Genomic DNA, 15644 nt, shown 5'->3' on the forward strand with positions numbered 1-15644 from the left:
TGTGACTTTTTGCTCGGCTATAAACTAATGCGCGAAAGGAACACCTGAATGCAGTCAACTATCTTACATCTGTGACAGAAATACATCAGACCTGTGAGAACGCAGTTTGGACTGGGAGACTGTAAATCATAGGGGAGTCACAAGATCTACATCACTTACCTGGAAGTAGAGAACTGGATCACTGAGTTAAAAAGAAAAACGAAAAAAGCAGCAACATCACAGAAAATCTGTGAAGTCACTAGTTGGTAAAAAACTGCTACTAGGGACTTACTTCATTTAGCTACAAATTGGAAAAGAATATTATTTTAAAAGTAGCAGCAATATTGAGATTCAACTGAGAAACAAAGAATAAGGCAAAGACAGGGCCAAAAAAATAAAGCAATACAAGTAATCTGAAGTAGTTAACATTAAGGAAATAATTTTAAGACAAGACTGCTTTACTCAGACAAGTAGAATAATGTGTGGCCCATAATTTGTGGGAAGTCGAGGACACTACCAGTATACTGGACGACTATATTTGCATGAAGTGCTGTTAGGTGCTGAAGTTTGAGCTCTGGGTTACAGAGCTTGAGTGACGGCTGGAGATGTTATGGCACATCTTTAGGCTGAGAGTTACATGGATAGCATGTTCAGAGAGAGGTTCTGCAACAACTTAAGACATGCAAGGAGAACCTGTCCCCAATAGTAAAAGGGTTGAGAACACAACGGTAGATTCAAAATTATTTGCAAATGTAGCATGAGAGATGCAAAAAAAAAAGACTTCTTACTCAATGTTAGGTTTGAAATTGCGTTGCCCAAAAAAGTGTGGTGGAGGACAGTACATGATTTTCTGAACAGAAACAATTTGCAAAAATATGGGGAAAAGACAACAGAATAGCACTAAGTCATAGTGGTCTGTGGAGAGCTGGTTTAGATTCAATGGGTTGAATGACCCTCTTCTGTTTGTAACAATTCTGCAATATTATCTATCATCGAATGAACCTGATTCTATGTCTACATCACTCTTTGCTTATAGTGACTGAAATTCTCCTCCATAGCTTTTTCATTTCCATGCTTCATTGTCAAGCCTTTACCAGCTTCCCAGATTCCACCACTTAAAATTATCAATCACTTAGAATTGTATCCTATACATTATGCTTGTTTTCCTTTAACAGTTTACTGTCTTCCGCATGGTGAATTCAATACCCACATCCATTTTTTTGCAAATGCCTCTGTTTTGATGCTTCTCACCTTGTCTTTACCCCATCTTTAATACTACATGTCCAATATGCCAAAGTGTTCACAGTTCTTTCAATTTCAATCTCCTCTGCTTTCCTTTCTCTATTCCATTATCAGTAGTCAACTTTTAAGCTATTTTGCCACTCCTTAACCAAACTCCCAGTCCTCAAAAGCCTTCTCAAAACTTAGATTTTGAAAACTGGGATTTTAAGGCAGCAACTTATTTCTCTGAAACACACAGTGATGAATCATGTGAAATATTGTATATAAGTAAAAGGTTATATTGACTTGCACAGTTTTTCAATTGATCATATTTTCATGTGCTTAATTATGCCATGAAGCTGCACAAATTTCAGTTGAGGTCTTAGTTTGGAACACTTCCAAAACAGTTTCACTCTATTATTTTGTGTGATCTTTTAAACAGCCCACATTTAAGGCAAAATGTTCTTCTTCTCAAATAGCAATCTGATTTAAAGGGTTTTGAAATGGCCAGTAAGACCAGTGTGTGATCTATGTTCCTAAACAATATTTTACTTATTTAGGAAAAGCTCAAGACAGAAAATGAGATTTAAAAAGGCTAAGGATGAGGCCTTTTTGAGATATGAGCTATTTCACATCAACCTATGCATTTAACATCAAAGAACTGAGGCCATTATCTTCCAAGCTCTTTTGGTTAGAGGCATGGTGACGGAAAACAAGACGACTGCTAGCATTGAATCACTGATTAAAAAGAGAGGAAGAGATATTTTGAGAATTTACAGGCAAGTTGGTTTAACAATGGTGTTAGAATTAATATTGAAAATATTCTGAGACAATGTAAATCATTGTTTAGACAGACATATTACTCAAGGACAGTCAACAGAAAACAGTTAAAGGACCAGTGATCACACTAGAAAGAGTACAGAAATGATTTGCAAGGATGTTGGCAAAACAGAATATTTCCTCTATGGGGGAAATTGGATAGCCTGGGACTGTCTTTTTTGAAGCAGATGATAATGAGGGGAACTTTAATTGAGCATATACAGTTGAGAGGGGTAAGAGCCATTGTCTATTTCAGATAGTAGAGAGTTGATAACCAGAGTATGGTTTGAAAGTCACTGGGAGAAGAATGAGAGCAGAATTGAGGAGAATGTTGTTTCCACCCAGAGGACTGTGGGCTTTTAAAAACTTAGTTCCTGAATAGACAGTAGAGACCAAAATCCTCACCATAACAAAATGACTTTGATTATGCACGTAAGGTACAGGTAGTTCTTTAACGCAGTGTTTGCGTTCTTGTGCAACCCTGCATTATTAGAAAAATCTAGCTCTAGAAACAGCAGTTCAAGTGTTGGCGATGTAATCTCGTTACAGCCAACACACATTTTAAAGGTTTGCGCTTTAAAAACCATGTCCCCAATTCGTCAATCGCGTTACAGCAAACTCACATTACTGAAATGCATGTTATAGCAGAATGACCAGTACTGTAACCAAAAAGTTAGTTATCAAGAGCTGGAAGGTGTGATTAAACTAGATAGCAGTTTTGGCCATCACGGATATAAATTGGCCAAGTACTCTCCTTTTGTACCATAAACCTTTTATAGTCAAAGTCATAGAGATGTACAGCACAGGAACAGACTCTTTGGTCCAATTCATCCATGCCAACCAGATATCCCAATCTAACCTAGTCCCACTTGCCAGCACCCGGTCCATATCCCTTCCTATTCATATACCCATCCAAATGCCTTTTAAATATGTTGCAATTGCACCAGCCTCCATCACTTCCTCTGTCAGCTCATTCCATACGCGTACCACCCTCTGCATGAAAAAGTTGCCCCCCTTAGGTCTCTTTTATATCTTTCCCGACTCACCCTAAACCTATGCCCTCTAGTTCTGGACTCCCACACCCCAGGGAAAAGGTTTTTGTCTATGTATCCTATCCATGCCTCTCATGATTTTATAAACCTCTATAAGGTCACCCCTCAGCCCTCAGCCTCCGACGCTCCAGGGAAAACAGCCCCAGCCTATTCAACTTCTCCCTATAGCTCAAATCATCTAACCCTGGTAACATCCTTGTAAATCTTGTCTGAACACTTTCAAATTTTACAACATCTTTCCGATAGGAAAGAGAGCAGAATTGCACGCAATATTCCAACAGTGGCCTAACCAATGTCCTGTACAGCCGCAACATGACCTCCCAACTCCTGTACTCTATACTGTGACCAATAAAGGAAAGCACACCAAATATCTTCTTCACTATCCTATCTACCTGTGACTCCACTTTCAAGGAGCTATGAACCTGAACTCCAAGATCTCTTTGTTCAGCAACACTCCCTAGGACCTTACCATTAAGTGTACAAGTCCTACTAAGATTTGCTTTCCCAAAATGCAGCACCTCACATTTATCTAAAATAAACTCCATCTGCCACTTCTCAGCTCATTGACCCATTTGAGGTAAACTTCTTCATGGTCCAGTACACCTCCAATTTTGGTGTCATCTGTAAACTTAACAACTATACCTCTTATGCTCACATCCAAATCATTTATATAAATGATGAAAAGTAGAGGATCCAGCACCAATTCTTGTGGCACTCCATTGGTCACATGCCTGCACCAATTCTTGTGGCACTCCATTGGTCACATGCCTCCAGTCTGAAAAACAACCCTCCACCACCGCCACTTCTACCTTTAAGTCAGTTCTGTGTGTAAGTGGCTAGTTCCCCCTTTATTCCACGAGATCTAACCTTGCTTACCAGTCTGCCATGGGGAACCTTGTCGAACACCTTATTAAAGTCCATATAGATAACATCTACCGCTCTGCCCTCTTTGTTATTTCTTCAAAAAACACACAATCAAGTTTGAGACACATGATTTCCCATGCACAAAGCCATGCTGACTATCCCTAATCAGTCCTTGCCTTTTCAAACATATGTATATCCTGTCCCTCAGGATTTCTACTTGCCCACCACTGACATCAGGCTCACTGGTCTATAGTTTCCTGGCTTGTCTTTACCACCCTTCTTAAACAGTGGCATCATGTTAGCCAACCTCCAGTCTTCCAGAACCTCACCTGTGACTATTGATGATACAGAGGCCCAGCAATCACTTCCTTTGCTTCCCACAGTTCTAGGGTACACCTGATCAGATCCTAGGGATTCATCCACTTTTATGCGTTTCAAGACATCCAGCATTTCCTCCTCCGTAATATGGACATTTTTCAAGATTCACCATCGATGTCCCTACATTCTACATCTTCCATGTCCTTTTCCACAGTAAACACTGATGCAAAATACTCATTTAGTATCTCCCCTATCTCCTGTTGTTCCACACGGAGGCCGACTTGCTGATCTTTGAAGGGCCCTATTCTCTCCCTGGTTACCCTTTTGTCGTTAATGCATTTGGAAAAACCCTTTGGATTCTCCTTAACTAAAGCTATCTCCTATCCCCTTTTTGCCCTCCTGATTTCTCTCTTAAGTATACTCCTACTGCTTTTGTTTCTATATTTAATGCCAACGTCAAAGGCTGCCCCAATTGCAACTTAAAACAAGACAGCAATTTCAAATCATTTCCATTACTTGTTTTTTTTTGTTTATTAAATGATTTCCAGAAAGCACGAGTGCAATATTAACATTTGCCTCAAGCAAATTCACAATATTTTAAAGCATTCAAAAACTAGTATGGGAGCAGCACGCTGTATACGATATCGAATGAGTCCAAATAACCACCTGGCTTTCTAAAAGGGATGAAAGAATGTTAGTTCTGGATCTAGATACATAGTAATAATCCATTATTGAAAAGGAGTCGAGAGTGTAGTGCTGCAGGCCAGGCAGCATCAGAGGAGCAGGGGAATTGATGTTTCGGGCAAAAGCCCTTCATCAGGAATGCCCGAAACGTCGATTCTCCTGCTGCTTGGATACTGCCTGACCTGCTGTGCTTTTCCAGCACCACACTCTCGTCTCTGATCTCCCACACCTGCAGTCCTCACTTTCGCCATTATTAAAAGGATCCTTTCAATAAAATTTGTTCATGGAATGTAGGTGTTACTAGCTAGATCAGTCCTAATTGGCCAACACTAATTGGCCTTGAGAAAATAGTGGTGACCTACCTTCTTGAACCATTATAGTCCTTGGAGCATAGGTACATCCACATTGCTGGTTGGAAGAGAGTTCCAAAATTTTGACTTTGACAATGAAGGAACAATAATATTCCAAGTCAGGATGATGGTTGCCTTGGGAGAGGAATATGCAGATGGTGGTATTCTCATGCATCTACTGCCCTTATCCCTACAGATGGTAGAGGGTGCAGGTTTGGTAGATGCTATTGGAGGAGCTTAGGTGAATTGATGCTGTACATTTTGTAGATGGTGCACACAGTTACCAGTGTGTCAGTATTAAAGGGAGTGAATGCTGAAGATAGATCACATGGGATGCTTTATTCTGGACAATACCTTGACAGTCACAGTCACCTCACCCCTGGAATACAGGTTCTTTTCTCATGGTTAGATCAAGAATATAATGAGGTCAGAAACTAGGGCACTCTGCTGAAAACTAAACTGAGCTTCTGAGAGTGGGTTATTGGGAACAAATGCTGCTGGGTGACATTGTCAACAACCTTTTCACCACTTTATTGAGTTTAGACTGAGCAATTACTGCACTAATTGTCCGAGATTAAGTTGTCCTTCTTGTGAGTGGAACACTAATGGATAATTTTTAACATTGCAGATTTGATACCATTATTATAACTGGACTATAACAGCTTGACTAGTTCTGGAACACAAATTATCAGTACGATCGCCGAAATGTTGCAAGGGCCAACAGCTTTTGTAGCATCCAGTAAGTTTGCCGGTTTCTTCATACGTGCAGCTAGTCAGGCTGCATCCAAGGAGCGAGAGAATTGATGTTTCGAGCATAAGTCCTTCACCAGGAATGAGGCTTGTGGCCCAAAGGGAAGGAAGATGGACAGGTAGGACAGTCAAGAAAGTGGTGCCGAGTTGGAAGGTTGGATCTGGGATAAGGTGGGGGGAGGGGAAGTGAGGAAACTGGTGAAATCCAGTTTTACTGTAACTCCCCCTTCCACTCCACATGCAAGTCCTGGGCCTCCTCTACTGCCAAACCCTAACCCTAACCACATGAGGAAGAACACCTCATCCTTTGCCTTGGGACCCTCCAACCATACGGGTCCCATGTTGATTTCACCAGTTTCTTCTTTTTATAAGAACTTAGCCAATTTGGTCAGTAGTTGTGCTACTGGACCGCTATGGGCGATAGAAAGTGGAGTCCCCACTCGGAGCATATTATGTGCCCTTGTCACCCTCACTAGTTCTTCCAATTGGATTTCAACATAGCGAAGTATTTATTCATTAGCTAAAGCGTGGTAAGTTGGAACAAGCAGGATGTTTCTTTGCCCATATTTACTATTAGATACCATTACAAATCATGGGGTACAGAGTCAATGCAGAAGACTTCCAGGACAATTCCATCCCTACTATATATCACTGTGCTGTGATCTCTTATGGATATATTCTGATGCAACAAGATACACCCAAGGATGGTGCCTAGGGTATTGCAAGGTGTGATTCTGTAGAACGCATATGCCAAACTGTGTTTGACCAGCTTATTGCACAAGTCCGGAGAAAGATTCCTATTGTTGTTATTTCCAGAGCCAAGGTTGACACAAATTTTTCAAAAAAAATTTGTAGTGGTTGACTGATGGCTTGTTAGGCCAGATAGCATTTAAGAGGCAACCACATTCATGTGGGTCTGAAGTCACCTTTAAACCACAGCAAACAAGGATGACAGAGGTCCTTCTCTAAAGGCCATATGCTCACCATGCAACTTTGATACTAAAATAAAGTGCATAGTAACTATCCTGTAGGGTGATAATTATCCCAATTGGATCATTGCTTACAATATATTTGCCCAAACCCAAGGGCAAACTGTGACACAGTGGTAACGTCACTTGACTAGTAAGTCAGAGGCCTAAGCTAATCTCCTGGGCACATGGATTCAGATTCCAGCACTGCAGCTGGTGGAATGTAAATGTTTTAAAATAAAAATCTGGAACTGAAAGCTCAGAGTAGTTGTAGACATGAAACTATTGTAGACTGTTATGGAAACCTATCTGGTATTGGGTCAAAGTGCATTACCCTTTAAAAGGAAGAAAAGCTGCTTTCCTTATCTGATTTAGTAGATATACCCACAAGTACTAAGAACATGTTCAGATACTGTGTCCTTTCAGTGTACTTTTCACAGCAATGCTTCAACCAGTTAGCATCCTTATCTTCGGCAGTAAAAGTTCTTCATTTCTTTGAAATGTGTTACTTTTGAGATCTTGCCCTGGTAGAAAAATTAGAGGGGACATAGGAAAAACCTTTGCCACCAGAGGGCTATGAGCATCTTGAATTGCTGTTTTGAGGCAGAACCTGGTTATGCACTTGAACTGCTGTAATATAAGGCTCTGGACCAAATGCTGTAAAAGTTGGGTTAGAAATGGGCCATTCATTTTTATTTATTTTTCAGCCAGTGCAGACAATGTATTGAATGGCTACTTCTTGTATTGTTACTTTTCAATGGTTGAGTACATGGTAAGCTTCTTTTTCTTCAGCAATTACACCACAGAAACAGACCCTTCAGGCCAACTTGTCCATGCCGACCAGATATCCCAATCTAATCTAGTCCCACTTGCCAGCACCGGCCCATATCCCTCCAAACCCTTCCTATTCATATACCCATCCAGATGCCTTTTAAATGTTGCAATTGTACTAGCCTCCACCACTTCCTCTGGCAGCTCATTCCAAATGCATACCACCCTGTGTGTGAAAAAGTTGCCCCTTAGGTCCCTATTAAATCTTTCCACTCTCACCGTAAACCTATGCCCTCTAGTTCTGGACTCCCGCACTCCAGGGAAAAGACTTTCTCTATTTATCCTATACATGCCCTCATGACTTTATAAACCTCAATAAGGTCACCCCTCAGCCTCCAAATCGCCTGGGAAAATAGCCCCAGCCTATTCAGCCTCTCCCTATAGCTCAAATCTCCTGTAAAGTAGATTACAACTTAATATGGGATTAATTTATCAACATTGTAGAGGCCTGCCAGAACGTTTCATATAGCCCAATGTCTACTTTATTGGTGGACAAACTCTCAGCCTTTACATCTGTATGAAATATTTTCATTATTTGAGTTTTAATCTGTCATGGCTAAAAAATAAAAATCAAAAATGAAATAAACGGCAGTACAGGGTGGCTCAGTGGTTAGCACTGAAGCCTTGCAGTGCCAGGGACCTCTGTTCAATTCTGGCATCAGGCAACATTTGTGCAGAGTTTGCACGTTCTCCCCGTATCTGTGAGAGTCTCCTCTGGGTGCTCCAACTTCCTCCCACAGTCCAAAGATATGCAGGTTAGTTAGATCAGCCACGTCTAGGGATGTGCAAGATACATAGATTAGCCATGGGAAATGCAGGGTTCCAGGGATCGGGTGGGGGATGAATATGGGTGGGATGCTCTTCAGTGGGTAGGTGTGGACTGAACAGGCTGAATGGCCTGCTTCCACACTGTCAGGATTCTATGATTCTATAAACCTCCAATGGGAAACAGTGATCACAGAAAACATAACACAAAGCCTAACTCAAAATATAGCAACATATGTCACTACCCATGACACCATTATCTGGCTTAGCAACAGTAATATCAAATTATAATTGTTGCTCAACATCAATATTAGCAACAAGAAATTATAATTAACTATTTCGCATCATAGCATCTTTTCTCTTATGCTCTGAAAGCGGTGTTCAGAATGTGTGCATCTCTAACCTATTATTTCTTTCCCACCCCAACCTCCCATGGAAAATCTTCAATACTTAAATTTCATCGAGTCCTGAAGTTTTCACATGTCTAAGGTGAAATATTCTAGGTTATACACACCTCCCTCTGGTCAGATGCTTCAGGTTTTAGTTTCTTTTGGCCCCATGATATCATGGGATATTCACTGATAATACAGTACATGAATTTTCCACAAAACCAACAAGTGAAAATAATTAGTTTTCCTAGTATGTATATCAGCTTTACACTATGGCAAGTTGAAAGGTCAGTTGTTTTTCATTTTTCTCTGCTCATTTCAAAATCAAAACAAACTGAAGTGCTCCTCAGTTGATTGCAAGCAAATTCTTAACCTAAAAGAAGTGTGGCAAGTTTCAATCAAGATTAGCTTGGGCACTTGATGATGCCTTCTCGTTTCCTTGTAAAAGCTGCGTTTCCAGAAGTTTGGGAAAACCACCCAATAGTCGTTCTAAACAACAACCTTTAAAAAATTCAGGCATAAAGTATAAGGTTTTAATGATCAAACTGCCTCTTAAAAAAGACCAGTCACCCGCTGCTCAACATATCTTTATCAGAACCAGAAAAGGACAGGTTCCAGGACGGATTCTTGTTTCAGCTTTTTAAAATTTTGACCTCCCATTAGAACCAGATGCACTACCACTGGCAGTTTCGCCTACTGAACATCAAAAAAAGGTTAATTGTCCACTAAGATGCCATCTGAAACATCTTGGAATGCTTGCTAGTTTCTGTTGATTTGAGTTGTGGTTCATGTACTATATATACGCAACATTAAAATGTGAGAACAAAAGTACATATTATAATTTATATTTAGTAGTAGAACAGAATGAGCAGGATGCTCTTCAGAGGGTTGGTTTAGACTTGATAGAATGAATAGCCTCTACCTGCACTGTAGGCATTCTGTGATTCTATAATGCCCATGGGCTGCAGGAAATAGAGCAATGTCTGGAAATTGTACACATTTATTTCTAAAATGAATTCCTTAAACTACATGAATGAGGCAAAATATGAATCATAGCAGCTCAACTAATTTAAGACCAAGAATGGCAGACAATTTAAAACAATAGAATCAGGTTCATTCATTACCCAGAAGAGCCATGTGAACAAAGGAGAAATTCAAATATTTCACCTTCAGTCTGACATAAATTTAATTGCTAATATACAATTAAAAAGAATGAAGATTGATGGTGCTGCGAAGTTGCTAGTGCATTTGCACTATCAGTGAATGCAGCAAGTAGAGTTTGGGATACAGTCAGACATTGGGACTGACTGACAAACTTTAATCCTGCTAACCACGGAGGCCCCTTTCTAAGCAGTTAAATTTTAATGCCTAGACAGAGAAAGCAACATCTGTGTGTCTAAACATTTAATTACTGCCAGGTTTTAAAAGGTGTTTGAAAGACTTCCTGAGTATTTTTCATATCCAGTTCAGCAATTGACTCATACTCTGTGTGATGTCAAATAAAATCAAAGTGACAATGCTTACTCCAGGGTCAGGTCATGATTTGCTGCGAAGTTTAACAATGGTGCAAAAATGCAACATTTCCTGCAACATTTCCACCAACATTAAAAATAGTAGTATAAATAACTACTCAGTATAAGTGTCCTCAATTTTGTTTTGAAATTATGAATATGTAAGATCAAATGTATATTATATTTTTTATATATGTACACACATTAAATGTGGCTGCCTCCAGGGTAAAAAAACCCCTCTATTTTCTATAACTGCTCTTTCTAACTTACAAAACATACAGCCATATAGCCTCATCCTTTTAAAAACAAAAGGCTTAAACCACCCAATTAGTTATGATATTGCCTCACGTGGAAGATTAAAGCCACGTGCATCTTTATCATTCCATCTGATCAGAACACTAATGACATTTTTCATCTGAGAATAATGAAAATATCTAACATTGATACAGATCCTAACACTACACAACACAAGCTTTAAAAAAGGGAAAAGGAATCAGCGTGCATTACTTTTTGATGAATCCAATGTTTCATATTTTGACATTTTTGTTGTAGCTAGAATGGAAACGTTTAAAGATAATGGCAATTTGCTAACTTTTGTGCTTTTATTGACAAGTGGAATAGACAAAGCACAAAAACCACTGACCCGATTTTGTGGTTGCAATTACAGCTAAACTGTCCGCATTTGCAACAGGTTCTGGTGTCCACACATCTAGTTAAACAGAAAACCAGAGACTGTTGTCCATGATTCTCTAATCCTTCTAAAGATAATCAGCAGGAGCTTTCAACAGTGTATGATCTTGGTAACATGATGTTTCAATATCAAGGACTGTTCAAAATGTATATTTACAGACCAAACAGGTCTGCCTGTTTACAGTATTAGATGATACAGACAACAGTGCCTTGGTAGAACATAATAGCTGTTGGAGCTTACTTCTTTCCTCTACAAAACCGTACTGTGGTTTCCTTATCTGTTGTTTCGGTGTTTTTCTGCCACCTGGAACAAGACGACCTCTGTATCTCATTAGCTAATCCCAACTTTCCATGATCTGGAGTATTTGAAAAGATGACAGTTACACAGCTACCAAATCAAAAGGCAGATTGTGCTGGAAGTTTATGCCAATTCTTATTACAGGTTTACTGCATTTTGTAAGTTTCTTGCTGAAACTTTAGAGCACATTATTATGCAAGTTTACTGATAATACCAAAAATTTGCAGGTGGCATAACCACTTGACATGCTCCATTTACACAGGCTCTGTAAGAACTGCTAAGATCATTACTTTGTGAGGAACATTGAAAATCTGGTAAAATATGTTTGCAAGACAGTCAGTGGTGAAATTCAGGCACTCATAATTCAGGCTGACCATAAAGTTTCACTGAGAAGTCGTGATTTACCTAAGCAGAATTTTAGTTCAGGGCAATGCAAAGTAGAGTAGCTGATTGCAAGATTCTTTACTTGACATCTACAACATGGAGTCCGACTGAAACAAATCATGCTCCTACAGCCAATTACATTAAAGGATTTTCAGACCTCTAAAATCATAAAATTAAAACATATTTTTCTTTCATAAAGCATATTAAAAAGAATTCAGGGAAAATGTGAGAAGATGAAATCCAAAATCTTGAAACAAAATATTTAAAAATTGATAATTGTCATGTAATTTAATAATTTTTAAAACAGACACATAACATGCAACCTACCGAATCATTTACCAGCACTCCACTATGGTTATATTATTTAAATCAGGCTCAGTTTTGTTATTCATCAAGTTTTATTAGTGATATCTTCATTAAAAAAAATTGAACTTTCTAAAAAATAATTCATACAGAATTTGGGAGCAAGAAAGCGGAAACTTTTAGAGTTTACTGATTGCTGAACAACAGGCCCCAACTTTTGGTTTTCTATGTGCCTGCCCAGTGTCCTGAAGTTGTGGTCTATTTCAGAGAGGCAATGACACTGAGAATCAGAGGGGCAATGACAAAGGAAACTGCCAGTTCACCATCTTTAAACTCCTTCCCCACCCCTGCAAAATAAAGGCCCAAGTGTTTTAACTTGATCATTGCTATAGTCCACGTTAACAACTTTTACAATAGCTATCTAGTACTATTAATGGCTATTGTTGCTTCACAAGAGCATTATGAAACAATTTTTGACTCAATTACACAAGGAAACATCAAGAGCAGATACTAAAAGCTAGGGAAAGCTAGATGTAGAGTGAGTTAAAGGTTGATAGTGAAGTAGAGATATATATAGAGGTCTAGAAACTAGAATTTGGATTGCAAATCCTGCTTCCAGCCTATTGTTACATTCAGATGGCTAATTCATTGGAAATTCATGGATGGAAGCCTCCTGTTATGAAACAAAGGTGATCAGTCCAACAATCCTCACATCCATCAAACTACAGCCTCTTTTACAGCAGTGTGTTGTATGCCAAATTTAAATATCCACCAGAACAATCAGCTACTTTGACAGTTACTATGGAAAGGGTAGGCATATAAGTGTGGAGCTAGAGTGTCAGATGGGTGAGAAGGTAGTCATGGATGAATGGGGGTTGGGGTGGCATATGGGTAAAGCAGGTACGGTTTGATAAAGGGAGGAGCTTTTAGGGTATGTCAAGGGATCACGTTGGAAAAGTGTTGAATCTAGCTAGGGTTGATGTTAGGGTGGGGCTGACGGGGAGGGGAGGAGTCAGGTGTCAGATTGGTGGGGGACAGATCAGGTTCAGCTGTCAGGTGCAATGGAGTCAGGACAGAAGTTGTCAGGGGTCCCAGGGTGGCAAGGATAGTTGGGGGCTTCAGTAGTGAAAAGGCAACTCAATTTAAGATATTTTCTAATCAACCTGTTACAACATCCCTCTGGAGCAGGTTAGATTTGAACTTGGACGTCCTAGCATAGAGGTAGGGACATTGTCACTACACCACAAGAGCTCCAGAGGGGATCAATTCAATATTAACTTAGGGATTAGTTTCGGCTTTTAATCTCCTTCATTTTCCTACATAAATATTAAGGTTAAATGAGTCTGTCCAAAATTTATGACCTCAATGGACTTTATAGGTTCCAAATGCAGGATAACTGCAGATCCTTCAGTCAACGGTGACATGATCCTGAGCCACAACTCCAGACTATAGTCTTGCAATGGCGAGCTGGTCATCCAAATTTCTGGGCCACAGATATATTAAAAGGACAGAATTCCAGATCTTGGGCCTTTAGCAGTTTAGGGCCTGTGGAAAAGTGATTAAAACTGGAAATGCTCAACAGACTAGAACTAGCAAAGTGCACATACATCAGAAGGATGTGGAGCTGGTAAAGGTGACATGCATTGAGGGACAAGGCTAAACAAGAAGGGTTTTGAAAACAGGCGATCAATATTTTAAAATTCTTGTCTAAAATTAAATATTGTGCAAAATTTAAATAGTAAAAGATAGAAAGAGATTTTCAAAATGCAGCTCAATGGGAAAATTCTGCATCAGAAAGTAAACAATGCAAAGCACAAACACAAACCAAGCATAAATTTAACGGGTTAATTAGGTGCTAGAGTTGAACAGCTCAATAATATTCAACAGATTTTTTTGGGTGATAAATAGGAATTCCTTCCTTCTTGAATGTGCTGCATGACGTTTGTAGTGTGCTCATGAACGGTCAATAAATACAGGTCGAACAGCACTCGAGTCTACTAGTCTGCCCCAATCACCAGCGAATGCCCTGAAATGGTTCTGGAGAAGTAAAAGTTAACAAAATACAATGACATGACACGAAGTCTGCATATCAATTTTTAAAAATACAAACTTTAAAGAGATGTTTTAACCTTGTCTGTACAATGAGTTCTGCAGGACTGTCAGGCTCTTCCGGCCGAGTTTCCATCGACCGACATTTTAATTGCTAGTTTTTCGGCAGCATAGCCCATCCCCATGGTACTCGGGAGCCTCACAAATACCTGGAAGTTAACACTTTATGACATCATTCAAAGCTCAACATGCTTTTTAATTGCCGGTTGCAGCATGATGCCCGGTTCATTACTGCCTACTGGAGCAGACAGGGTCATGGCAAGAAACGTGTGCAGCTCAACTTAGTTTTTTGAAACGACTTGTCAAGGGTGAGCAGAATTGCTCTTCAGAGATCCACCGAGATTCCTCTGCCTTGGGCTTCCCTCGTCATTAATTGCCTGGAGTACCTCCCCTGAAATTACGCCTTCCCTTGCTGCCGGGAAGCATTTTGCTCTGGGTCCCACTCTCACTCTGGCGGGAAGTTTTTGTTGCAACGTTCGGAACTAGATCCGTCGTTAAAATGCTCCTGGCCTCTCAAATTCTCCTTGCACATCGCCCCAGTCATGGATTTTCTTGTGAAAAACATCAATTGTAATGGATCCTGAGGTTTTACTAGGCGACAGAGACCCCAGTGTTGCAGAAGGATTAGTAATACGTCTCTCAGTCTGAAACAAATATTTTAACTCCAGTAATCGACAGATGCTTTCAGAGAAAAAAAATCAATTCTACGTCAATGGGTATTATCCGACAGAAACCCTCATATGTGGCAGCCATCGGACTCATTTCTGGAAGGCATTGCCAGTGTTGGTGGCTGCCGATCCCATAGATTAACTTTGCCACTCTCCCCACTCTGCAAAAACTGGACGGCCAACTGTCTGAGATTCGGATGTGAAATAGCAATTTGTTTTAACACAAAGTGTTGCAGAACCCTTGCAAAACGCCGATCTGTTATGTCACACGTTTTAACAGTACTTCTGAGAGCTGTGGAAATACACAACTTACAGGTTATATTCATAAGGGGTCCGAAAGAATACTATGCAATAACAACGGACCAAAATTTTCTTCACCTCCTTCCTGTCTTTACATTGGAAGCAAAGATGTGTGTGTTTTAGTTCTAAATATGGTTAGTAGCCTTTGGTATACTCCTAGGAGAAAGTGAGGACTGCAGATGCAGGAGAGAAGAGCTGAAAATGTGTTGCTGGAAAAGCGCAGGCCAGGGCAGCATCCAAGGAGCAGGAGAATCGACGTTTCGGGCATGAGCCCTTCTTCAGGAATAAGGAAAGTGTGCCAAGCAGGCCAAGATAAAAGGTAGGGAGGGGGGACTTGAGGGAGGGGCGTTGGAAATGCGATAGGTGGAAGGAGGTTAAGGTGAGGGTGATA

At 40.0% G+C, this 15644-nt stretch overlaps 1 protein-coding gene across 2 annotated transcripts in view; it reads right to left on the bottom strand.

Annotated features, from left to right (window-relative positions):
- Positions 1 to 15644, bottom strand: part of ubtd2 (ubiquitin domain containing 2) — a 76511-nt gene that overhangs the window by 32372 nt on the left and 28495 nt on the right. The window contains exons 1-2 of one of the 2 annotated variants that reach the window (XM_043703805.1): positions 14306 to 15128; positions 11433 to 11547 (exon numbers count right to left, since the gene is read on the bottom strand). The exons of the other annotated variant lie outside the window; for it this stretch is intronic. Of the exons in view, the coding sequence (XP_043559740.1) occupies positions 11433 to 11523 (91 nt within the window). The 5' untranslated portion in view covers positions 11524 to 11547; positions 14306 to 15128. Of the gene's footprint in view, positions 1 to 11432; positions 11548 to 14305; positions 15129 to 15644 lie in introns of those variants that run through there. 2 annotated transcript variants of the gene reach the window in all.

Source organism: Chiloscyllium plagiosum, chromosome 14 (assembly GCF_004010195.1).
Source record: "Chiloscyllium plagiosum isolate BGI_BamShark_2017 chromosome 14, ASM401019v2, whole genome shotgun sequence".
Taxonomy (NCBI): domain Eukaryota; kingdom Metazoa; phylum Chordata; class Chondrichthyes; order Orectolobiformes; family Hemiscylliidae; genus Chiloscyllium; species Chiloscyllium plagiosum.